At 22.6% G+C, this 26,485-nt stretch overlaps 11 protein-coding genes across 11 annotated transcripts; 6 read left to right on the top strand and 5 right to left on the bottom strand.

The window, feature by feature from the left end:
- Positions 1-2,009: 2,009 nt before the first annotated feature.
- On the bottom strand, positions 2,010-3,098 carry PCHAS_1210800 (DNA repair protein RAD23, putative; the record flags this gene model as incomplete). The annotated part of the gene is made up of 1 exon (XM_732037.2): positions 2,010-3,098. One exon carries the CDS (start codon positions 3,096-3,098, stop codon positions 2,010-2,012), a length of 1,089 nt encoding a protein of 362 aa, XP_737130.2.
- Positions 3,099-4,761: 1,663 nt separating this feature from the next.
- PCHAS_1210700 (heptatricopeptide repeat-containing protein, putative) lies at positions 4,762-6,399 on the top strand (the record flags this gene model as incomplete). The annotated part of the gene is made up of 1 exon (XM_727927.2): positions 4,762-6,399. The coding sequence occupies one exon, from the start codon at positions 4,762-4,764 to the stop codon at positions 6,397-6,399; it is 1,638 nt and encodes a 545-aa protein (XP_733020.2).
- A 438-nt stretch (positions 6,400-6,837) lies between these two features.
- On the top strand, positions 6,838-7,365 carry PCHAS_1210600 (conserved protein, unknown function; the record flags this gene model as incomplete). Its single annotated transcript, XM_732606.1, has 1 exon — positions 6,838-7,365. One exon carries the CDS (start codon positions 6,838-6,840, stop codon positions 7,363-7,365), a length of 528 nt encoding a protein of 175 aa, XP_737699.1.
- A 1,811-nt stretch (positions 7,366-9,176) lies between these two features.
- PCHAS_1210500 (proteasome subunit beta type-5, putative) lies at positions 9,177-9,989 on the top strand (the record flags this gene model as incomplete). Its single annotated transcript, XM_729693.2, has 1 exon — positions 9,177-9,989. One exon carries the CDS (start codon positions 9,177-9,179, stop codon positions 9,987-9,989), a length of 813 nt encoding a protein of 270 aa, XP_734786.2.
- A 561-nt stretch (positions 9,990-10,550) lies between these two features.
- On the bottom strand, positions 10,551-12,326 carry PCHAS_1210400 (protein ARV1, putative; the record flags this gene model as incomplete). The annotated part of the gene is made up of 1 exon (XM_728864.2): positions 10,551-12,326. One exon carries the CDS (start codon positions 12,324-12,326, stop codon positions 10,551-10,553), a length of 1,776 nt encoding a protein of 591 aa, XP_733957.2.
- Positions 12,327-13,100: 774 nt separating this feature from the next.
- Positions 13,101-13,841, bottom strand: PCHAS_1210300 (BET1-like protein, putative; the record flags this gene model as incomplete). Its single annotated transcript, XM_016798828.1, has 4 exons — positions 13,101-13,184; positions 13,298-13,372; positions 13,478-13,534; positions 13,710-13,841. 4 exons carry the CDS (start codon positions 13,839-13,841, stop codon positions 13,101-13,103), a joined length of 348 nt encoding a protein of 115 aa, XP_016654194.1.
- A 1,182-nt stretch (positions 13,842-15,023) lies between these two features.
- PCHAS_1210200 (conserved Plasmodium protein, unknown function) lies at positions 15,024-17,408 on the top strand (the record flags this gene model as incomplete). The annotated part of the gene is made up of 2 exons (XM_016798826.1): positions 15,024-17,032; positions 17,162-17,408. The coding sequence occupies 2 exons, from the start codon at positions 15,024-15,026 to the stop codon at positions 17,406-17,408; spliced, it is 2,256 nt and encodes a 751-aa protein (XP_016654193.1).
- A 1,975-nt stretch (positions 17,409-19,383) lies between these two features.
- Positions 19,384-20,382, top strand: PCHAS_1210100 (inner membrane complex sub-compartment protein 1, putative; the record flags this gene model as incomplete). Its single annotated transcript, XM_016798825.1, has 4 exons — positions 19,384-19,456; positions 19,666-19,739; positions 19,928-20,002; positions 20,173-20,382. 4 exons carry the CDS (start codon positions 19,384-19,386, stop codon positions 20,380-20,382), a joined length of 432 nt encoding a protein of 143 aa, XP_016654192.1.
- Positions 20,383-21,212: 830 nt separating this feature from the next.
- PCHAS_1210000 (conserved Plasmodium protein, unknown function) lies at positions 21,213-22,739 on the bottom strand (the record flags this gene model as incomplete). The annotated part of the gene is made up of 5 exons (XM_016798824.1): positions 21,213-21,275; positions 21,395-21,443; positions 21,569-21,664; positions 21,808-22,565; positions 22,674-22,739. 5 exons carry the CDS (start codon positions 22,737-22,739, stop codon positions 21,213-21,215), a joined length of 1,032 nt encoding a protein of 343 aa, XP_016654191.1.
- Positions 22,740-23,796: 1,057 nt separating this feature from the next.
- PCHAS_1209900 (50S ribosomal protein L22, mitochondrial, putative) lies at positions 23,797-24,663 on the top strand (the record flags this gene model as incomplete). The annotated part of the gene is made up of 1 exon (XM_736921.2): positions 23,797-24,663. The coding sequence occupies one exon, from the start codon at positions 23,797-23,799 to the stop codon at positions 24,661-24,663; it is 867 nt and encodes a 288-aa protein (XP_742014.2).
- Positions 24,664-24,930: 267 nt separating this feature from the next.
- PCHAS_1209800 (dolichyl-phosphate-mannose--protein mannosyltransferase, putative) lies at positions 24,931-26,415 on the bottom strand (the record flags this gene model as incomplete). The annotated part of the gene is made up of 7 exons (XM_016798823.1): positions 24,931-24,999; positions 25,087-25,192; positions 25,295-25,440; positions 25,574-25,695; positions 25,791-25,851; positions 26,126-26,177; positions 26,291-26,415. The coding sequence occupies 7 exons, from the start codon at positions 26,413-26,415 to the stop codon at positions 24,931-24,933; spliced, it is 681 nt and encodes a 226-aa protein (XP_016654190.1).
- Positions 26,416-26,485: the final 70 nt, after the last annotated feature.

Genomic DNA, 26,485 nt, shown 5'->3' with positions numbered 1-26,485 from the left:
AATAAAGAAGGGGAATTTGGGATATATTATAATCATATATATATTTTGTACATGTGAATATAGTTTAACGGGGTATTAATAATTTATTATTTTTTATAATCATATATTATAGCTTACATTGGAAACAAATAATGTATATATAAATATATAGTGCTAAATATTTAAAATGCTGATTATATATTATTATGAATCGATATGCTTGTAAAATTCGTATACTTAACATATTATGGGATTTATTTTTTCCGTTATATATAAGCAATAATATGCTTTAAATTTATCCATTATATTTAAATAGTACATAAACTGTATAAAGGGGCTTACCATATTATATACATAAATACATATATATATTATATGCGGCGTATTTTTTTTCTTTACTCTTCCATAAATGCATGCATAAAAATGTTGTTGTACCCTTAAGAGGGAACAGAGAAAATATGCATAAGTATATTATTGATATAAAACGATTAAACTAGTAAATTTTGATAAAATATAAAGAACTTGTTGTTATGTACATTTTTTATTATTTCTTTCTCTGGAAAATCATGGTATGAGCAAAAATTTTAACACATTAAAAAATATATGTAAACATTTGGGCTGTTTTATAATTGGTCGATTTGTTCATATATAAAACACCATAAAACTTGTTCACAAATAATAAAAAAATAAAAATCGAAAACATAAAATATATTTTCTATAAGGGTTTCGAATGTAATAATTATATAGGCCAACTTATATTTGTTATAATATTATCTTTTCCCCCTATTTAACAATATTTTCTCTTTTCTACACTATATAAAATTGTGATAGTAAAAATTGTTGCTTTCCAAAAGGGAAGAAAAATATAATACCTTAAGGCACTATAAATTTTAAACCTGTTCAATTTTGTTAAAACGGATATATTTAAACAATTATAATGAAAACACGAATTTATTGTAAAGAAAGACAAAATAAAACCATTTATATTTATTATATGTAATTTTGAAATATTTTCAAAATGAAAGTCTATGGTTAGTATTAAAATAATGCTTTGTTCTTAATTTAGTTATATGTAAAATATAATAAGTGTAAATTTTCGTGTGTCCCCATTTAGTTCTATATTCCAATTTTAACGAAAATAAAAACTGTATTTTTTTTAATATAATATCGACATTGATCAGGTACAATTTACAACCACAATAATGTACATTGTTTTACTTTTTCCAATTATAATAACTTAAATTATGCACACACAAAAGTTGTAAAAGCCTATGAGCATTTTTAAAACACTATCATATCAATATAATAAAAACATATATAATATTTATTCGTTTAAAGGGTGAATATATTGCCTATTAAATAGACATAACACAATGGATATAGGTGTGTGTGCAAATATGGGTTTATAATTAAATAATTTGAGAAATAACAAAATGTTTTGAAATTCAAAATTGTTCATTGATCTGGAAAAATATGTTTTTCTCATGATTATGAGGATCGAAAAAATAAAAAAAAATTAAAAAAGCTTAAATAAAATATATGTAATATAAATTTATTTACATATATTTAAATAAAATTGTTGGACAAGCAAATGCATTTCTGCAAAAAAAATGAATTTTAAAATAAAAACTTTAAAAAAATTTGAAAAATTGTGTTCCATCAATAAAAAAATATTTCGATGAAGAGTATAGAAAAACAAAATGAAAAAAAAAAAAAATAGTTCGAACTAAAATAGTAAATAAAAATAATCTATATTTTTTTGGTCATATTGAACAGAGGGGTTAATTATATTCAAATTTATGCTGTACATACAACTAGCATATGCATACGCCCATATTATGCATATATTATAGCCCTTCCAACTTTGAGACAAAATAAGTGTAAATTGTAATAATGACGAAATAAGTACAACGAGTGTAATAGTATTATTTAATTAACCTGCTTCAAATATATATAGGCATGTAAAACCCAAATCATTATATAATATAAATATTTTCTCATCAATCATGTTTTCAGCATTTTCTTCATTATTACTCTGATGCATAGTCATTCATATTTTCAAACAGATAATTTGCAGCCATTTCTTCATTTTTATCACAAGCAATAAAAGCTTCTAAAGCTACATGCTTGGGAAAACCAAGGGACTCTAATTTTCGAACACTTTCCATTTCACTTTCATTTAATGATGCAATAGGAATATTAAAATTATCAGTATTTTGATTTGCTTCATCGGCATATTCATAATTTGGTATAAGATCATTTTCTGCATTATTATCAGTATCATAATTTTGAAGAGCATTTAAAAATTCATTTTGATTTTCTCGAATATATTCTAAAAGGGATGGATCTGATCTTCCAATCATTTCTAAAATTTCAGGGATTCTTTGGGGATTTGATAATGCAGCATCTCTAATAATATTAAAGAAGGGAGAGTTTCTAAGAGCTTCAGAATTTACTGACATATCTTGTCTTTCATTTTCATCTAATAAATTATAATTCATTAAAAGGTTTGATAAATTTGAATAATTTTCATCACGATCATTTGGATTTTCAGATGGATCTTTTATATCAGATATATCATGACCCTCATCAATAATATCTTGAAAGCCATTAGTTAAATAATCAATAGCTACATTAGGATTATTATATGCTAATACCATTGCCTTTTGTACTAACTCTCTTTCAAATCCCATAGCACAAATATTGTCTATGGCTTCTTTTAATTTATCACCAGTTAATAATATCGATTCAGGATTGCTGATATTTTCACTTCCTTTATTTTCTGTATCTGTATTTTTTGTTTTATCATTATTTTTATCTTCGTTATTTTTTAATGAATCTGGTGAAGTTAATTCGTTTGCATTTTTTGTTGAATTATTTTTTTTACTTGTAATTATTTTTCTAGTTACCATAACTATAACTATATCATTTTCTTTTAATATATCAACAACTTTATTTTCATCTATTAATATATTACCACTGAATATTAATTTTTGTTTATCACAAGCCATTTCAGGAAAGACATTTTCAATTTTTTTCTTTAAATCAGAAACAGTATCATTATTATCTACGTTTATTTCTTCTTCGGTATTTTGCAGTGTCCTTACTTTTATTTTCATTGTATCTACTTTTTTTTATATACTCTTTTATTTTATCAAAAATGAGTAAATTATCAAATTACTCAATGTTTTATTTAGAGAGTATATACATAAGCTAGCCAACAAACAAACAGATAGGTTTATATTGATCGCTACTTATAAAGGTTTGGTTATTTGTCTGGGTCTTTCTCTATAACTATATATACATACATGTGCCTCTTATATTTTCGATATGTAATATATGGAGAACAAATAAATCATTTAATATCGAACCATTAAAAGGATGCTACTTTTGAAGGATGAAATAGAAAAATATTCGATCTCACAAAGTATGTAAATATATTTGCATATACATATATCAACCAAATTATAAAAAGCTGATAATAAACAAAATGCTGAATATAATTTTATAAAAATCCAAACATGAAATAAAACACATAAATTGTTTATAATGAAAATAATAAAGATGCAAATAATGATAAAATTTGAATAATATGAAATCTTTTACGAGCGAATGAAAACTGTATTGGTACTTTGGATTGGTTATGTTTAATTTTTTATTTTTTTATTCATAAAAAAAATGAATGATAAAATATACGATTAACTTGAAATATTTATTGGATTGTTTTAATTTTTTTTCTATTATATGATGTGTTTATTACTATCATCATTTATCTTTATTATTTTTCATATCTTTTTTTTTACTTTTGTATTATTTTCCTAAATATATAATTATTTTTTATATGTATAGCATAAAAAATCGTAAAAATTGGAGATGATTATATAATGCATACAGTTTTATATACGTGTTAATTTATGTTATATCCAAAAATTCAATAGTGGAATTATCAATCGTCTATTGCATATTTTTGAAAATATAAAATAAAAAATTAAAATTAAAATGTTTTTTAATAGAAAGAAACAAACTATATATATTTCCATAGAATACATAATATATGGTTTTATAAATTAAAATTTGTTATTTTTTTGTATACTTTGTTTGATCGTTTTTTTTGGTAATATATACATACACATATATATATTCTTCGATAAACATATTAGATATTTAATAAGAAAAAAATACGTCGATAATACAACATAAAAAACATTTGTTTTGCATTTTTGTTATTTGTTTAAATTAAGAGAAATATATTTTGTTAAGAACATTTCATAATTCATATGCTATTTATTAAATCCTTTGTGGTTGTTACTCTATAATTGGAACTTCATTATAAAATATATGCATATCCCTTTTATATTTATGGTATACATGCCTATATATATTAGGAATATTTATGAGCCTATTGTACATGTAATAGTTATATGGTTGTTGTGACACTTGTTTCTTTTTCATTTTTTTGTTGCATTGCCTTTTTACTCAAAAACCGTAATTAAAAATATAGAAAAATATGTTTTTACAATAAGAATTACGTTTTTATTGTTAATTTTATGCAAAGTTTAAATAATTAAACACTACAATATGTTTTCATTAAAAAATATGTGCAATATATGTTATTAAAATTATTTAAAAAATAATTTCCTACTATAATATAGCATAATATGTATAGACCTACTTGCATATTATCAAATAATACAAGGAATACATATGTGGGAACATACATAATATCCCATGTTTGCTTATAATAACAAATTCAATTTTGGTTGAATAAAATAGTTTACGTCAATGTTCAAGCTTAAGAATATTTTAAAGGAAAGCAAAGAAGTATATAAAGTTAAAAATTGCATATTTAAAAGATATTTAACAAAAATAAGCCCCTATTTTGTATACAGAAATAATGCAAATGAATTTAATACAGCTATACAAAATGAGATTAAGATTAAGCATATGAATTCCTCTGTTCTATGCATTTTTTCTAATATGCTATTAAAAGAAAATATAAAAAATGATTTTATTTGGAAACAAGTGGAAAGACGATCTTATGAAATAATAGACAGATTTGAAGTTGGAGAGATCGCTTCGTTTTTATTTTGCTTAAGTAAAGCTCGATATGAAACAAATTTATATGATAGTTTCATTCCCATAATAAAAAGAAAATGCGAATATCTCAATACATCAAATCTAGCTATGCTAATATCTAGCTATTCAAAAAGAAAAAAAGATGATTTAATAATTTTGTTAAAAGATGAACTAAAAAAAAAAGTACACACACTTTATAATATAGTTGAAATCTCTATGATTTTAAATGCCTTAGTTAAATGTAAAATACAGGACGAAGAATTATTTATTAAATTGGATAATATAATAGTTGACAATGTATCTCATAAGCATGTACATATTAGGGATATATGTGTAATCTCTTACTGCTATGCAAGTATATTATATAAAAATATGAATATTTTTAAAATATTATCTCAAAAAATTATTACACTTTTTGATGATGCAAATTTAGTAGACATATGTCGAATATTGTATACCTACATAAAGATCAATCAAAATTATAATCATATATTAAAATTATCAACTCTCAAATTAAATATTTGCATGCACAAAAGTAGCATTAGTGAAGTTATTAATTGTATACATTTTTTGCCTTTATTAAAAGACCTTGTAGAAAGCGATGACTGCAATAATATCAAAAAAATAAAAGACAATGAAATATGTAAAGATAAAAGCATGAATTATCACATTGAATATGGTAATTTATTTAATTATATTTTAAATGTCTTTAATGATAAATTGACAAGTTATGTAAATTTATTAAATGCAAGCCAAATAAGTAACATATTATATATATATTCAAGATATAATATACTTATATCTTTGCAAAAATTAGAAATATTTATATCACAAATTCGAAATATAGAGTTATCAGATGAATTAAAAATTTATATCCTATATTCTTTATCCATTCTTTTAAAAAATTATGAAAATAATACAATTTTTAATTTTGATATTTTTGACGTAAATCAAATTTTTATTAAAGACAGTATGGAAAATTATAGCTATGAAAATAAAAATTATAAAAAAGACAATACATTAAATTTTGCCAACAAGCCAAATTCGGAAGGATTAAAAAAAAAATTAATTAGCTGTTTAAAGTTATGGGAGAATAACATAAATTTGTTCATAAATAATTATGACGTTTGTTCAATTCAGGATATTATAAAAGTTTTAAATATATGCTTAATATTAAACCACATAAATAATTTTATTATATATAGTATAAAAAATTACATCATAATTAATTATAAAAAGATAAATGAGCATAATTCTTACTCCCTAATGTTTTATTTCCAAAAATTAAATGTATTAAATAATGATGAAGATTTCATAGAAATCCTTAAATATAAAATCAGATAGCTTAAGTTAAATATTTGGAATATAAACAAAAAAAAAAAAAAATTATGTTTTTATGATTTGCATATTTTTATCCGTTGTGTGCATGCTTATTTTTTTTTTTTTTTTGAAATAATTTTATATTGGTATATAAAACAATTATTGGCTATTTATCAAAATAAATTTTTTGGTATTTTTAATTTACGCTTTTACTTTTTTATGTAGTTTTATTCACCTTTATATTTATCTTATTTTATATGTGGGACTTATTAATTTTTATTCAAATGCAATTTAAAACACGAAAACCATTTTGTATGAATGCATATGTATATATATAATATGACTTATTTTAATACCACGAGATATTCATATATTTTTATTTAATATTCATCTCTCATAAAATCGGATATAAAAAAATTGCATACACAAAAAAAAAATTATATTTAAATCGTAATATTTAAGATGCCACGTATAGGAGAATTGTCCAATTGCTGTTGTTTGCCATTAGGAGGAGCATGCATATTTTCCGCAGTGATAATTTTGATCCGTTTTCTTGGATTTTTCTTAGAGAACGACGATACTATGAAGACAATTAATATTGTATTATATGCTATATTATTTGGGTGTATTTTAATGGGATTATTACTCAAGAATTTTATTATATTATACATTGTTACTGCACTTATGGTTATATATGTAGTTGATATGATTATAGCGTTTGTTCTTATTTTGTTGCGTGCTCTATCACCTGATAGTCCATATACTTCTACAAATATAGTGTTCGTGCTGTTTACGATATTTACAAGTATGATAGTTATGTTATTATTTTTGAACATATTTTTATCGATGGCTAATGTTTTGAAAGAAGGGGGCACAGGATGGGAAAACAAAAATTATAAGCAAATACGAGCAGAGAAAGAGGAAATTATGAATAGGGAAGAAAAGAAGATTATTGATAGCCAAATAGCACAGAATGATTACAAGGCATAAGTTTCTTATAGACAAATATTTTGAAAAATTGATGTAGTTAAATATATATTTTTTTCTTTTTATTTATATAGGGAATGGATACACATTCATCTATTATTTTTCTATTTTTTTATACATTCCTATGAGGGTAATATTTCTCATATTCCTTTTTGTTTGGTATTCATATTAGTTGTTTGTAAAATCATTCATTTATGCTTATATTTATTATGAACTTATACAAGAAAATCTTACATTTATTATTTTGCGAAAAAAACATGGGCATTGGTTAAACATAATAGTAAATGTTTACTACAAAGTTACATGCATAAACTCGAGATATAATAAAATAAAAAAGCAATTGAATATCCAATATTATATATTTTTTGGTTTAAATATCGGAACAAATATAGCGCATTTTTAAAAATATGTTGTATAGACATTTATTGTCAATTGGAAAGAGGTGTTATAATGAAATCGCTATTTCATGTGTTTTATTAACTAGTGTATTATTTTTATTTTATTTTTCAAACAATGTATGTTTATGTAAAATTCTGATTAAAAAAGAATAGTGTTTCTTTACAACCGTAGGACCCAAACAGTTGGAACATATGTGTGTAACTCACTGGAATAGCTAAGCTTGTTTCCATACGAGTATTTATTTGTATTGTATCCATACTAAGAATAATTATTATTGCGCTTATGTTGGTTTTACATACTATATAGATAGTGTAAATTTCATAATGAGAAGAATAAGCATTTAAAAGAAATAAAAAACATAATACCTCCCCTATTAATATATATATATCTAACAGCATGATGAAAATTGTAATTTTTATATTATATTTATTTAATTGTGAAAGGGAAAATCCCATTGCGGTAAGTCACACATACCTATAATTTTATTATCATTATTTCCTATCTAAAAGGTGACAAATAATAATTTTTAAATGATATAAATTTTATAACCTTAAATAATAAAAAGGTAAAAGCTACATACTGTTTTAATAAACATTTTAAATAGTGTTAAAATATGCAACTTTTTTCAGATTAATTGATATCCATATTTATATGCTTTTACAAGGATTTGAAGAAAATAAATTATATGTAGATCCCCACCCAAGTGTAATAAATGCAAAACCTTTACTGTATAAAATAAAACACAAATATACCACTGAATTGTTAATATTTTTTTAATATTGTTTTTGATATTAATACTTTATAAAACACCCCATCCGTTCGTACCAATTATTCGTAACCACAACATAAAATATTCCTTACACAAAAATAATAAGCAAACAAGCACAATAAAAATTGTGGATGAGTAAATAAATTAAGTAAAAATAATTTGTATAAAGCGATACCAGCAGTTATGTATAAATATATGTAGTGTAAAAAAAAATATATATATATATATATATATATATATTATATTATATGCACGATATAGTTTTGGCATTGCTACATATATAGCCTATTAACTTTCAACTATAAGCCCATATTATTTTATATTTTTTAACATATTTTTAGTAGGGTTAAAATTAGCACCTAAGTTTATTTCGTAGGTTTATAAATCAATCTATGGAAATATAAGAATTAAATCAATGCAAAAAGAAAAAAAAACGTTAAGAATTATTAAAGTAATAAAATATTTATAATTATGCATATATATATTTAATGTGATATATATAATAATTACAGCTTTTGTTAAAGTAAAAAAAAATTGAATGCTTTTTTAAAGCTCTTTTGTGAAAATTTTAGGTTTATTATATAATCATAAACATATACACATATTTCAAATAGATAGTAATAATAATTATAGGAGTGTAGCAAAAATGATGGAATACAGTACTGACTTTATGAGCCAAATTGATAATTTGATAAACGATGAGGAAGAAAATGTCAACACTACTGATGAACTTGAATTTTGTTTAGCCCCAATAAGTGTTCCAAGAGATTTCATAAAATATGCAAAAACAGAAAATAAAAAATTATTTGATTTTCATAAGGGTACTACAACATTAGCATTTAAATTTAAGGAAGGTATTATTGTTGCAGTGGATTCACGAGCTTCTATGGGATCTTTTATATCTTCTCAAAATGTTGAAAAAATTATTGAAATAAATAAACATATATTAGGAACCATGGCAGGTGGAGCAGCTGATTGTTTTTATTGGGAAAAATATTTAGGTCAAATAATTAAAATATATGAATTAAGAAATAATGAAAAAATATCAGTTAGAGCAGCTAGTACAATATTAAGTAATATTTTATATCAATACAAAGGATATGGTTTATGTTGTGGTATAATATTAAGTGGTTATGATCATACAGGTTTTAATATGTTTTATATTGATGATGAAGGTAAAAAAGTTGAAGGAAATTTATTTAGTTGTGGTAGTGGTAGTACATATGCTTATTCGATTTTGGATACCGCTTATGATTATAATTTATCAGTTGAAGAAGCAGTTGAACTTGGTAGAAATGCAATTTATCATGCCACATTTAGAGATGGAGGTTCAGGTGGAAAAGTAAGAGTTTTTTATATACATAAAGATGGATATAGTAAAATTATTGAAGGTGAAGATGTATATGATTTACACTATCACTATACAAACCCATCACAAAAGGATCAATATGTTATGTAATATATGTCTTGGCTTTTGTAAGTGTGCACATATATATACGTATATGTGTTTGCCGTATATTTTTTTATTTCAAAAGCATGGGGATAATGCTCTTATAAATTATGTTTGCCTTTTCCCCATTCATATATTTATATTTTTTCTTTTGTAATACTTAAATGGAATAATTCCTATGAATTTTTTATTTTTTTTTTCAACAAAGGAATATACTGATTTCAATTATCATTTTTATGTGCATACTATTCATATATTTTAATAACTTATAACTAAAAGATACGAAAAAAGCTTAAGTTTTTTATATAATTTTTTAAAGGCAAAAATAAAAGTAAAACAATGTAATAAAAAACAAAGCATATCATGCAATATGAAAGAAACAAAACCGGCATTATCAAATAAGCAAGAATGGACACAGTTCTTGTCAAAAAAGGTGTGTAGAAATTAATATATATATATATATATGCATGTGTATGGGGGGATGATTTAAAAAAAAAAAAATTTACGAGCCTATTCCCCCTTGTATCAAAATTCATGTACTATATTTTTAGTAGACCTTTCTTTTTTTTATTACATATAAGGGATTATTTGAATCATAAATAAAGTTTTTAATAAGTAACTTACTAATACAGAAAATATAGAATAAAAAATGTAATTCCCATCATTGGATATAAATATATGATAAGCTATTATGTTACAAACAAGGGTGTAGATATTTAAATATATATTTATGTAATTATAATTAAATACCTTTAAAATAAAATAAATAACTAATGGATAATTACTTAATACAAAAAGCATAAACAGATAATTATACTTAACCATAGTAATATTTATTTTGTATTTTCGTTGTTGATATAATTTAAAAATGTATGTAAATGCACATAAAAATAAAAAGTATAATAAATAATTAATTGTTACTAATTTTAATTTTTTTAATGAGAATGACGAATTACATATTTTTAAAATATATTTTTCGTTGTCTAAATTTGAATATAAAATTTTGGAATACATACTGATTTGTTCTACACTAAAATTGTCTTGATCCATATTCTGTTTATCCTTTATATCGTTTGCCATCTTAGTTTTATCAAGAACTAAATTTATATTTTTTAAAAAATATGGACAAACGTTTTCCAACCCATTTATGTTATATTCACTATTTTCATATTCATAACACATTGAATTATTTTTTTCAAAAACATTAAATTCATATTTTTGTTTTTCTTCACAAACATCATTGTTATTATTATTTTGTATGTAGACATTTCCTTCGTTTTCGAAATAGCTATTTTTAAGGGTATCATTTTGTTCATAAAAAAATATATTACGTAAATAGGATATTATATAATTTATATCATATTTTTTATTTTCAATATGATTAAAAGTTATTTTATATCCTTTATTATGATCATATATATGTACATTTATTGTTTGTTTCAATTTAGTATATTCATTAAAATCTTTAAAGGTAATAAGATTATTTTTAAGCAATGTTTTCCTTTTTTTCATATAAAAAATTGATTCATATTTTATTTTATTTTTAATAAAATTTATACCATTTTCAAGATATTCTGTTATTCTATATTGTCTTTTTGTATTACTTATGCTATTATCGCTAGTTTGTTTTGTATTAATAATATTGTTATCGTTTTTTTGTTTTTTTTCATCTATCTCATCATCTTCAATCATCCCACATTTATGCCCATTATGAGTATTCAAACGACTATTTTTATTATTGTGTAATAATAAATTTATAATCCATTCATCGTGATCGGCATATTTATTATATTTATTGGGTATACATACGTTTTCATTTTTAAATTTGTTGTCAAAAATACAAGTCAAAAGTTTGTTTTTATATATATTAACTAAGTTTGATATATTTGAATTATGGAAAATATTATATAAACCATATAAATTATTCTTTTCGTTATACTTATATGCAAATAATGTATAAGAAGAACAATTATAACTTGGTGATGTATTTTGAATAGGTATATCTAAATCTGTATTCATTAAAAATATATTTGTAAATTTATTATAATTTGCATTATCATTTTCAAATTTTGGATGTAAATATACATTTATTATTAAAAATATTATTATAATTTTTAAAAAAAATACATGTATAAATTTATCACTATATTTTAATCTATTGAAAACAATATGTCTATATATTTCTGGTCTTAAAAATAGTATATTCATAAATATTATAAAAGGATTTTTTTCTATATATTCATCACATATCTTATTACAATCATGGCATTTATTCAGCTTTATGTTGCTTTTGTCAAAAATGGTGTAAATTTGGGAATTACACCGACCGCATTTTATGCAAATCATTTATTCGTCACTATGTGTGTGCAAATGAAAATTGAATATCATAATGCCAAGCAACAAGCTTGTATAATAGCTACCTAGTTGTTAACATATATAGCTACTAATCAGTTTATAATATATACATTTTTTGAAATAATTTTGGGTTTAAAAAAAGAGGGAATGGGCTCTTTGTACTGATTAAGTACACACTAGCTATATGGCAATTTGCATTTACATATGCGAATTTACTTTTGTAAAATAATGATTTCCAATTTCCAAAGTTCCAAAGTTACAAAATTACAAAATTGCAAAGTTACCAATACAATTTATTCGCTTTGTTTTCATTTTTTAATATGCATATATAATACTATTGCGCGCGCATATTATTGCTAGCATTCTTTGCTTATTGCTCATTCATTTATTAATTATGTTTCTCTGGATATTTTTTTCCTCAGTATAAAATCAATGTTTACAAAAAAATAAAAAATAATAATACACCTCAAAAAAGGAAAGGTATAAAAAAAAAATCGAAAACAAAAAAGAATAACAATGTAATGGTAATTAATAAAACAATTAACCATAGAAGATGGGTAACTAATAAAAGAGCACAACAAATAAATAATAATAAAATAAATTATATGTATATATACATATTACATATAATACGGCGATGATAAATTTATTTTAAATTTATCAGCTTGGACATGTTTAAATTAAAGACTATTTAAAAAAATTAAATTTATATGGTATATATATTTCTTTATGTGTAAACCATAATTACACAAATATATACATCGTTTATCTGTTTTTTCTGTATAAATAGTTCATTAAAAATAATAAAAATAGAAAAAATAATACAAGGTATACCATATATTTATTCCCCTATAAAAAAATTAAAAAAAATTATGTAAGGTCACTCTGTTTGTTTAAATATGGTTTATATGCATTTGTAATTTGATATATATTTTTTTAATATTTTCCCACTATTCCCTTACCTTTCTTTTTATAAGATTTTTAACATTCCTATAAACACCTGTCAGCTTTCTATTGACATTATCCATTTGATCCGACTAAAATAATCACAAAAAAAATGAATAGCCATATGGTTATATATAAATATGATAAAAAAAGACCAAGCAAATATGCACGCAATTTTTTAGTTCATATTATTTTACCAAATTGTATAAAAGCGAATTAGACGTTTTGACTTCATCTCGCATGTTTGACCCAATCTAAAAGAAAAGAAAAATTATTTTGAAAATATTAGTAACTATAAAATACTGTTTTTGTTTGTATGACAATTGTAATTATGTAATTAAAACAGGTGTTGATCTAAATTTTGAAGGTATATGTAACATGCATATGTATGAGGCAATTGATGGTAAATATAAAAATAAGTGTGTTTACTAATTTTAAGGTCTGGACTTTGCTTTCTAAATCTAGGATATAATTGTCATTTTCTTCTAAATATATATTTATATTTTCATTATATAAATCATAGTTGTTTTTATTTTTCTTCTTTCTCGAGTTAAAATCCATATTAAATAAAAAAAGATTAAAAAAACATTCTACCTTCTATATTTTGGATACATAAAAATAAGCTAATTCTACTATTAAGCCTGTAAATATTTCTTTAATAAATAGTTTGTTGTTATGATAATAAAACTATGCCTTTATTTTCACATCAAGGAGATATATATTGGCCCAATATTATTAAAAAATATTATTAAAATCGAACTTTTATTTTTTTTTATTCTTCCCCCTTTTACTAAAGTTGTGTTAAAATAATAATGCTATAAAAGTCATTGATTTTGAAGAAATATATTCATAAGCATTTTAATAAAAAATTATTTTACATAACTTTTCGTATAAAAAAAAACAATCTATTGAATTTAATATACACATAATAATATGCATTTGAATATATTTAAGTTAATGCGCAAAGAGAGCATTGAATCTTTATAAATATGTTATTATTAAATATATACTACGAATGATGAAATAAAGTTTGCGTAACTGTTAAGGGATATATATTATAGTTAAAATAAATACTTTATATTATATTTAAAAAATTTTTAAAATACAGAATTAATTTTTTTATGTACAATTTTTTTAATAATACCAACAAGTATGTTCCTATCTCAAAATTTTAGCTATACTGTCGATTTAGTATTATATATATATGGAATATATATTATAGTATTATTTGCGTGTGTTATCTAATTTTTGAAAAATATTTTTGTTTTTTTTTGACTTGTGTAACCAATTTTATTGGTATTGTAGACTCATATTATAAAAAAAAGATAAGTAACTAAAAAAGCAAGCAATAATATACAATATAGAATGAGCATAATTCTGAATTATTGAATTTGTAGCAACAATGTAATTTGTTTACGACTGTTTTGTTTAATCAATTTTACATTCTTTTTTTATTTCACGCCATTGTGAAAATATAAAAAACGCCTTAATACAATTCAAAACAAATAATATATGTGAAATTTTATGAGTTAACTGTATAATAAAGTGCACACATATATATGTGTATATTTATTACATTTTTAATGAGTTACAACCAAGCAATATTTTAAAAAACAAACCTATAATTAATATGATAATGAAATAGAATTACAATCTGTATGATATACACACTGTTAAGTGTATAGACATTGTACTAAATTGAAATATAGATCTTATATTTATTTGCTTAATTTTTATGAAAAAATGTCTAAGCTCAAAAAAGAAAAATGTGATAAGAAGAAGAATTTTGTTGAAATATTTATGGACCCTAATAATGTGGGGGCAAAAAAAGTCGATTTTTCATATTACATAAATATAGAATCCACAATTTTAGAGCTACTATTAGATAATAATTTAGAGTCTTATAAAAATGCAGGCAAATTATTATTTATTATTTTATCCGGATTATCTACAAGAGTTTTATATATTAAAAGAATCTTAAATTTAATACATTTATTTTTTTATAAGGGTGGACAGAAATTTTATCATAGTGATTTACATTTAAGTATTTTATTATCTTTACAAAGTAATGTTAAAATGTATTATTCTAAGTTCTCTATATATATTTATAATTTATTATTATCAAATAATGATTTATATGGAATTGAAATTAATAAAAATAAATTTGTACCGAAACATTATATATCCACTTTAGTTGATTATCTATATTTTTATATAAAAGATTTTATGATACTGGCTAGAAAAATTATATATAATGAAATGGGGGAACAGATAAAGGTAAACAATAAAAATTATATGGCAATGTATGACAAACAGAAAGAGGATAAAACTTATAAAGACAAAATAAAAAATGAAAAAAAAAAAAAAATAATTTTACATAATGAAAATGATGAAGAAATAATGCAAAATTTTTGGAAAATATTTAAATATTCATTTCCTAAATCAATAGAAAGAAAATTTAAAGAATTAGTATCTCAATGCTCTCGAATAAATTATCCATTACATAGTATATATTTAGATATATACATTTTAATTAATATAAAAAATGTTATAAAGGTTATAATATTAATAGATCAATTATTAGATTCAGATTTTCCATACTATTATTTTTATGAAATTAAATTGAAACTTCTTTTATTGCATGTGCATAAATATTACAAAAAAACGATTCCCAATGATGGTTCCATTTGTGAAGGAATAAAGCAAAATGGGATGGGAGATAACCTTATTATATCGAACAAATCAAATAAAGCAAATAACTTAAAATATGCAGATATCTCAAAAAATATTACTAATGAGGATGATGTGGAAAATGAAAATAAAGAAAAAGCTGGTGAATTGAATGATATAAACAATTTTGCGAATGATGATATATATTCATTATGTAGCAGTAGTAACAAAGATTCAGAAAAAGGTGATACTTATATGAATCAAGAATCAAATGCCATTGATTTTTATAACAATTCTATGGATAATAAGTATATTTATTTAGACAATTTCATGAACCTATATGCAAATTATACAGAGAATGAAATATCAAGCATTCCATCGATTAGTGATTTTCAAAATAATAACCTCCTTGATAAACTGAAAATAAAAAGTAAGGACATTAGAATGGATTATAGTACTTCATCTTTATTGGGCAATTTTCTAAAAGATGAAATAAAAGTAAATGACGACGAAACAAAAACTAATTACAAGATAAAAGATGGAATTGATTCTCATCATAATAATGCCGATGAAAAAGAAGGCTATGATAATTTCTTTAGTAAAAGGGAGGGAAAAATTGTTAAGCATATAAATAATGAAAATATACAAAATATTAACAAAAACACATATAATGATATAGTATACAATATAAATGTAATTGAAAAGGTTGCAAAATCTTTACTTATAAAATCTTGTTATGACCCTATATATTTAAAACTTTTTTATTCTTATTTATTACCATTGATTTCTTTTAATAAAAGAATTGAAATATTTTTAATTTATTCTCATGGTAATTATAAGCTCATCAAGCCTTTAGTATTTATAATTTTTTACAACAATTATGGGCCTGAGTTTATTCTTAACACTTTTAATATTATATTCAAAGATCAAAACCTTTTTCAAATGTATAAAAATACATATTTTAATGAAATTTCATTAAAAAATGTAACCAAAACCCATTTTATTTTTTTGTTTCTTCTCTCTGTATTTTTTTACAACAACCCAATGGAATCGATGCTCTACATCTTTAAGTTATTTCACAAGTAAGTTAAAAGAATGTTTGAGGAAATTGCCACTTTGCAATAATAAAGATACATATGAAATATTTCTCAATATATATGCACACTCTACTGTGCTCGTTCAACATTTTTTACTTCTGCTTCCATTTGCAGGTATGATAAAGAAGTAATCAACGATCAAGAAGGTGATATAGATTACAAAAAAATTTATGAAGATGTTATTTTAGAGAATGATGAAAAATGGATAGAACAAAAAAAGAATATAAACATAATGATTATTAAATTTATTGAAATATATCAAGAAAAATTTAATATTTATCTATGTAATTATTTCGATTTTTATAGAATTTATTTTATATTATTTGTTTCGTGTGTTGATATAAATAAAGAAGCATTATGAATTCCTCTTTAATATTTTATGCATACACATGTGAGTCATATATATTTTTTTTACAAATTATTACTTAATTATGAAAAGTATATGATACATAATTTTGAATAAAAAAATAATGATGAGCCATGTTGTATATGCATATCTGTCTTGTATTTGTTTTATTTTTCACTTTTTTTTTAAATTTTATATAATTCAACAAATTTGCCATATTCTTAATCTTGTTTTATTTTTTTATAACTTTTTTAAATTCCATTTTCTTTTCTCAACAAAAAAATTGTTTGGTTATAAAGGATCTTATACATGAGCATTTAAAATTAAATAAATTCAATGAAGAACGATTTAAAAACATGTTTGGTTCCATTGAATCGACGAGGAAAATATATTACGCTTATATTTTATTGCCTTTCTAGTACAGTTGCTGTAATGAAATAGATATATCTACATATTCCTGTTCTAAGTTATATGTGTACATGCATATATATATTAGTTATGCAGTTTATACCCTTTTTGTGCCAATATAAACAAAATTATATATGTTCCCTCATAAAGAATAGAAAAAAATAAAGTTATTTAAAAAAGAATAATTATAGCCAAAATTTTGAACATAATTTTTGTATCACTTATATTTTTCAAATGTAATGAAAAATAAGGGTAAAACAAAATAAGGTATAAGGACATTTTTTATGTAGAAAGTATGTGAGTGCATACTCATGCTACATTTTCATTAAATAGGTTATTTTAGAAAAGGAATAAATAAGTAAATATATCTATATGCATATATAGCAAGCAAATTAATTAAAAGATATTAGTTATATATGTTAAAATAAAGCAATGGAATAATAGTTGTATGCCCATATGATACTTACACTTTATAGCATTTTTTCCCCTGAATAAAAATTAAATTTTAATTCTGTCTTTTAAATAAGAAAGATTATTCCTAGGGTATTTCGTGCCTTTTCCTTTTGCACAAAGCTGAATGTATTTTACACACATTTTAAAAATGAAAAAAAAGGAATTCTATTTTTATTTCTCTTCATTTATATATAATTCCCGTATATTTAATAATATTATAGAGCAGTTTAAAATAGAATTTTATCCCCAAATCGCCTATGCTATTTATACTAAAATGCAGTAACATCAAGCTCGTTTTATATTAAAAATTTTTAAGAGTGTGTATATAATATATTAACAAATAAAAAAAGAAAATAAAAAAATAGCCATTGAATGCTAAAAAATAGTTATTTTTTTTTTTTGAAATGATAAAAAAAATATGAACATGGAATAAGTTTCCTATCACATATAGTGGACAAATAAATAAAAATTTAATATGGCTTTTTTTTTCCTGCTATTTTAATGCGTAAATAAGAAAGAAAAAATTAAAAAAAAAAAAAAATAAGAATAAGCAAAAAGCTATTTCATATTATATTGCGAAACATGCTTAAAATGAAATACCCAAAAAAAAATATTTTCCATTTCATTAAATTATATATGGCGTATTTAAGAAATATATGTATACATTAGCATAACATGATATATAAAGCTATTCATGTTTCTATTAATATTTTTAAATTTATATAATATTTGATATATTTCTAATTAAAATATAAATGTTAAAAAACATATAATTATCATTTGCATTATATATATAATACTACACACATTTTATTACACAAAATTTCTCACAGAAAATAAAAGCACTGTGTATGTTTTATATATGTATGCATAAGTGTGTGTGTGTTTGTATAAATAAATTAACAGAAATTTATCAAGCAAATTAATGATTAATTTGTAAAGTAAATTAGATATCAAATTAGAGAATAAATTTAGCAAATAAATGTATATGTAGATATATAGACAGACTATACATTCTTAAGACATTATAATATTGTGGATTTGACTATATAAACAATATAAAATAAGCATATAATTATTTCTACATAAATTTTTATATAATAAAAATAAATAATCAGATATCAGCAAAATGGGGAATATTGTATCCTGTTGTTCACTAGATGAATCTAAAAAATACGTAAACGATGACGAAATATTAGAAAGTAATAACAAGAATACTAATTTTTACGTATAATAAATGTGTTCTTTCTTTATTCAAGAATAGTTGATTTTGCATATTTGGTGTCTTGAAGTAGTTAAAATATGCATACTATCCACAGGATACATCTTATGCATTGACCCATCGATTCATGCATGTGTTCTATATATATGAGAACTCATAAAATCCTTTCTACGTTTATTTTTTTATTAGCATTTTCAAATGCTGAGATAAGCGAATTTAAAAACCGACTAAAAAATAACATCCAAATCGTTGTTCTGTTACAAGTAAATACATTATATATATCACTAATGCATGTGCTAATATTTTGAGCTTTTCTCAATATATATAGAATATAAAATATTCTGATTTATGGCAATATTTAAATATTTTTACATGGCAGAATAATGATAACATATCGTGGGTTGTACATATTTATATACATTTGCTATTATATTATTTTAATTTTTTTTAGGATGGAACCAAATTACCTTGTAATTTACAAGCAAATTTCGCTGAAAAAACTTTATGTATATCTTGCCATCAAAAGGTAGTCGATTAGTAGATAATCTGAGTATATTCACAATTTGTTACATTTTTATGATTACAATTTTTCTTAAATTTGATGTCTATTGCATACCGTAAATTCGAGACTGTACTTTTATACACATATAGAGGCACACACAAATAACAATATTATGCATACACTATAATTTACAGGTACGAATGATTAATTTCAGTGATATTCGATCATTATTGTATGGAGAAGAACAATTAAAAAGAGTAGAAACACAAGCAAATTTAATTAGTGGCAATTGTTGTTTGGCGTTACATTTAGATGATAGTGGTAATTGTATACCTATAAAATTTGAAGCAATGAAAGACAAAAATTTATTTATTTATATTATGAGAGATTATAAAAAAAATTAAAAAAAATTAATAAGTTAAAAGCTTTTAAACAAGTATTTTTACGTTTTTTTTTGGCTAAATTAATAGATATTTGCTTTATTCTTAATATTCTTTGACTAATACATATTTATATATTTTATATGCTTAATTTCGTTTTATTTATTATTCGCCACTATTTTCGCTAGAGTTTCGATTATACTCCCTGTCATTTATACTAATATTACTAATGCTACTATTATTATTTTATTTCTTCACTTCTTCCCCATGATTTTATTTCATTCGCTAACTTTATTTGCTTATTAACGAAATGTTAAATTTATCAAATAACTTTTATAATTTTCGAATATTTCTAAAATTTTTCTTAATTTTGAACAAAGAATTTACATATATTTATTTTTTATTCATTTATATTTTTTTTTTTTTGCACCTTTCGTATTTAGCTTCATGCATTTTTAAACAACCCTAATTTACAATTAAATATTTTTTTGTTTCAATTAATGTGCTAAAATATAAGATAGAATTAATATTATTTTTGTATTATTCACCAATTATATATTTCATTTTTTTGCACAACAAGAAATATAACATGTTTTGAAATAGGAGAATATGTCTATAGAAACAAATTTGCTAGATCAAAGAAAAATGCATAATATGGCTTACCCCAAAAGAATAAGCACACAAATAAATAATAATAAAATTGAATGAAAGCAAAATGGGTAAAAATGCAGCAGTATATGTAGAAATGAAACATAAACACGTGCATATGTGTGTACACATAAAAAATTAATTTAACTGAATAAGGGCTTATCCATATTTTTTTCTGAGTAGCTAATATGTTTATATATCTTAATTCAATATAGCAGTTCTATACTTATGGTTAGTTTTAGCAAAGCCTCATTGAAATATGCTTTAATCTGGTTACATAAGAAGGAGTCATATTTTTTACTTCAATGTATAAACTAATATGTTACTATATAAAGATATGCACATAATATCACATACAAGCATAGTTTTTTTCACATTTTTGTCTTACATTATCACTTAAATTTTCTTTAAATTGTAGGGTCATACATTCATCGGAGCTGTTTAAAAAATGGCAAAACGTGAAAATAATTATGTGATATACATATTATGAAATAGTATCAAATAAAATGGAAAATTTTTTTTTATTGTGTCTAGGTAGTTATATTTATATGGCTAGTAGTACTTATTCGAAACATATACATAAATAGTGTTCCCATCTTTTAATGTTTCCAGATTTGTGTAGGATATATTATTAAATGTCATGATGATATGAAGGAACCTATTGAAATTGTTAAAAAATGCATAGGCATATGTTAATAATTTGTGTTTAGTTCTGTTTTTGTACAATAAACTTATGCGTAAGAATGTGAAGAGAAACAAACATTTATAAAAGTTAATATGGATGGACATAGGGGAAGATACCTATCAATGATTGTGTATTGATATGACTTGACTTCCTTTGGTATTTTCGCTTTATCGACTTTATTAATTTGAGGATTTTTGACAGTTTTTACTGGGTGAATATCTTTTAAAATATCATTAGATGAATCATGTAATAATATTTGATCTTTTTCTTGTTCTTTATTATTATTATTTTGTTTATTTTTTTCATTTAAAATATTTAAAAATTTGATATCAGTTTCGTCTATATTTGTATCTGTTTGCTTATTTAATAAATTATTATCTACATATTTGGGATTTAAATAATGTGTAGTTTTAGGAATATAATTTAAGTCAATAAAACGAAATGAATTTGTATTTATAATTATATCGTTTCTAAGAGCTTTTTCAGAGTTATATATAATTTGCAATATTCGAGTTATAATTTTATTTTTAAAATTTATGTTGTTCATATTTTTATAAATATTTGTATGTATAACAGCCTCTGCATACATGTCTTTAGATGATTCCCCCTTAACTTTTGATGTACTTATATATATATCATCAAAATTTAAGTTATCGGCATTTTCAATAAAATTGGACGATAGATTTGATGATTTGATTTTCTTTGTATGATATATATAAATAAAATAATCACATAACTTTTCTTTATATTCATTTATTGAAGTTTTTATAGAAACTTTTTCTACATTTGTGCATATGCAAAAGCAAAATTTGGGTTTTATAGCCACAGAATCATGCATATCATTTAGATGCTTTTTCATAAATTTATCATACGACTGTAAAAAAAGGCATAAAATTGTTGTAAATTATTTATTTGAAATATTACACAAGCATGTATTTGTTGCAAATTATGTCATTCTTTGTTATATATATTTTTTAAAAACCTGTTTGTCATTCTTGTATAGGTCGTTTAAAACATCCCAAACATTTCCAGCACTTTTCAGATCCATTATAAAGCAATGTGTCTAATTAGATGGCACTAGTTAGTATACCCTAGGTTTTGTAAATTATCTTTTAACACAATGTAGTCACTAAGCTTGTTTTAATTTCTAAACTGGCTACTTGCTTAAACTATCCTTTATTAAATAGTGCTAGCTAAAAGTGGTAAAAAAATGATGCAACTTTTGTTTTGGACTCACCAAAAAGGGATATTCACCCATTGAACTATTCATATTTGGCTAGTTCCAAATTTTTTTTTTTTTTTTTTGCTTTGAATATGTAAATTATATCCTTATTTTATGTAGAGTGCACATTTTTTTTTATTAAAATAGTAAATCTTCATGAAATAGCGATTTAATTATTTTCCTAAGCAAAATGAATATAATGCTTATTCTTTATATTTCCACTAAAAAAAAATCCTTTTATTTGAGGTAAATAGAATATAAATATTTGAAGGAAATTATGTAAATTTTTTATTTAAAAGAAAGAGAAAAATAATGTGTACAATAATTGAATAGCTAGTTATTGTATGCCGTAAAATAATAGCATATACAGGTACAGTGTAAAGGAAATATTTTTTTTTTCTCTTTTGAATTATTCACAAAATCGACATCCATATATGCAATATTATCCAATATGTTTGCATAAATATAAATATTAATAAATAAATATTTCTTTTTTGCATTACACTTTATGAAACCCCTTTAGAGATAAAAACGAATTTTTTCCCTCCAAAAAAAGTAAACTATAAATATAACTTGAAGAGGGAAATGAATACATGTAGAAATAAAAACAGGGTTAGTTCATAAAATAGAAAATATGAAATTCGTGTAGAATGACAATAAAAATGTGAATTATATTATTTATAGAATTATTAAGGAATGTTAAAGTTTGTAAATTGTTATATAAGAAGGATTTCTTTATCTATATCAAAGTAGGGATACACATCCCTTTCTCTCATATTCGTTAGTAAAAAAAATATTTTCGATACACAAGTTTTTTGATAAAACTTTGATAAATAAAGAGTTGAATAAATCAGTAAGTATACATAAAATTTGAGATTTAAAAATGTTAGGAAATATAATTAAAGGAGTTGTAAATAATATTAATTTAATACATAAAAGGAATATAAATACGAACGTACAACTAAGAAACCCTTATTATAGAAAAAAAGGATTTTGGGAATGGAGAAGAAGAATTATACATCGATATAATGAAAAAAGATATATAAGAAAAGGAATAAAACCTAAAATATATAATGAGAAAGAAGAAAAAATAAAAAATCATAAAGATGATATATATTGGACATTTAAAGTATATCAATTAAAAATAAGTTTAAGAAATTTAAATAATTTTGGTAGATTAATAAAAGGTTTACATTTAGAAGATGCTATTATATTTTTAGAGTCTATACCACAAATACGAATAAATAATATACTTAATTCATTATTAAATTCGAAAGATAAAATAATAAATAATTTTAATGGAGATATATCAAGATTATATATTGATAATGTACAAATACATTATAATACACCTATGAAATATATTAAATATCATGCATTAGGGCATTTTGGATTAGTAAAAAGTTATAGAAATACATTTACTTATACAATTAAACAAATGAATATTCAAGAATTTTATCATAAAATATTTATAAGAGGAAATGTTCCAAGATCTTTATCACATAATATGAGATTATATTTAAATCAAAATCGAATTAATAAAGACAATTTAATTGAATGGTATCCATATATTTGTGCAAATTCTAGATATTATTTTAGAGAAAAGTTAAGATACTTAAATAATATTTATCAGTTTAATTATTACAAATCAAGAAATAGTTGGATACAAAACTATTTTAGAAATATAGATAGAAGAAAACAGGAGTTACAAATGCAAAGAAACGAAATTACTCAAATGTTAGAAAAATAGGACCCCCCAATAAATAACTAACCAAATATATATCATTATCAAATTTTTATTATTTTTTTTTTTCCGCTTATTGTTTTGTTATACCTTTTTTATGGTAACAACTTTTGTTTTATTTCTTTTTTTTGTTTGCAAAATTTATTATTTTAATTAAAAAAAAATAGTTTATTTGTTAAGTTTGGAAATACAAAAAAAGAGGCATTTGCACATGCACATGCAGATGCATATATAAGTTATAAAAAAAAATTATGTCTAAGTAGGTTTGCACCTTTAAAGTTCGTCATCATCATCATTATATTTGTTCGACTTGTCTTCTCCAAAGGCGCTAATAATGACTCCCTATCGAAGTGAAACGAAAAAAAAAATTATTATATAATTGCATAATTACACACTTGTTTTGTCACATGGATAGGGACATTTCTTTACCGATTTGGCTACCCATTTATAGTCATTTAGTTGGTAGCTGCTTTTTGTAATGCATGTTTCTAAATGATATAAGATTGGGCAGTTGTGGCAATTATACTGATTAAATCTGTGTCAAAAGGGAAATAAAATATATGGTATTATATATAGGAGAAAATTATATATTCACATATGTAGATCTATATGCATATGTATGTATGCCCATGATTACTCATATTTTTTGCTGGTGGATAGGTATCCATTTTGATTCAAACTTTTCAAATAAACAGTTTCATTAAGCATCCAGTAGGAGTCGTTTTTTTTACTTTCACAAACAACTTGAAATTTTCCGAAAGTATTATCACTATCAACACTTAACTATAAAAAAGAAATATATATTAAGTGGATATTTTTAAAATATGAGAATATAAAAGTGGAAAATTATCATTAGTATTGGATTGTCTAGCTATTGTATATACCCATTAGTGTTTCTTAAATTTTTTTTTTTTACCTCATAATTGTTGGATAATATTGAATAGTGCTGAGACCCTATTAAATAGCCATTTGATTTAACATGCTTTAGCGTAACAATTTCGTCACACTTTATTTTATTCCCAATCCCACTTTTACCTTCTGAAATGGAGCAAAATAAAATAAAGATAAATAAAGCATGTTTTAGAACAACAAACTTATAGAAATTGCTCGAACATTTTGCAATTTGTTTATACCTTCATAAACGTTAACGATCCATAATAATGATTCTTCATTTTTATCAGTAGTTATGGTAGTCTGCCAATGGAGGTTCAAAGATGCATATGAATAAGAGAATGTACTTATGCATTCTTTACTATGCAGAAACAAGCACAATTTTTTTTTTAAAATTTAAGAAAACTCTTTATATGCCAAATTTAGTAGCCAACACAAATTATATTAAACATGGTATTGTGTTATTGCTACTACTATTATATTATTATTAGTGGAGAAATGAGAGATAATTGTTGGCCTTATAAATATGTGCTACTATTTTTGTTTAATATAAATATATATGCTCTTAATGCATTACCACTATTTGATTTCCGGACCCTGTTCCCCATTTCATATCCGTTGAAAAAAGTCTTTAAAAAAAAGAAAGATAACAAATGTGCACAATAGACTTTACTTTATTTTTTTATGAAATCAATTTTTATATATTCTCTGCTTGCACATGTTCATAAACTAAAGTTGTTACTTGTATTTTGTCCCAGTGTTTTCTAAAATGATTGCGCTGCCATCGGTTACATAAAGACAATTATATACTTTAAAAAAAAACGAAACCAAAAAAAATATACCAACAAAATGGGGATTATAAATCATTTTAAATTTATTAATTCTGTTAACAAGTTTTACAATTTTTTATTTTAGATTTGCATAATTAAGGCAACAA

This window comes from Plasmodium chabaudi (genome assembly GCF_900002335.3).
Source record: "Plasmodium chabaudi chabaudi strain AS genome assembly, chromosome: 12".
Lineage (NCBI taxonomy): Eukaryota > Apicomplexa > Aconoidasida > Haemosporida > Plasmodiidae > Plasmodium > Plasmodium chabaudi.
Note: the sequence above shows the minus strand (reverse complement) of the source record. Positions and strands in the feature narration are given on the sequence as shown.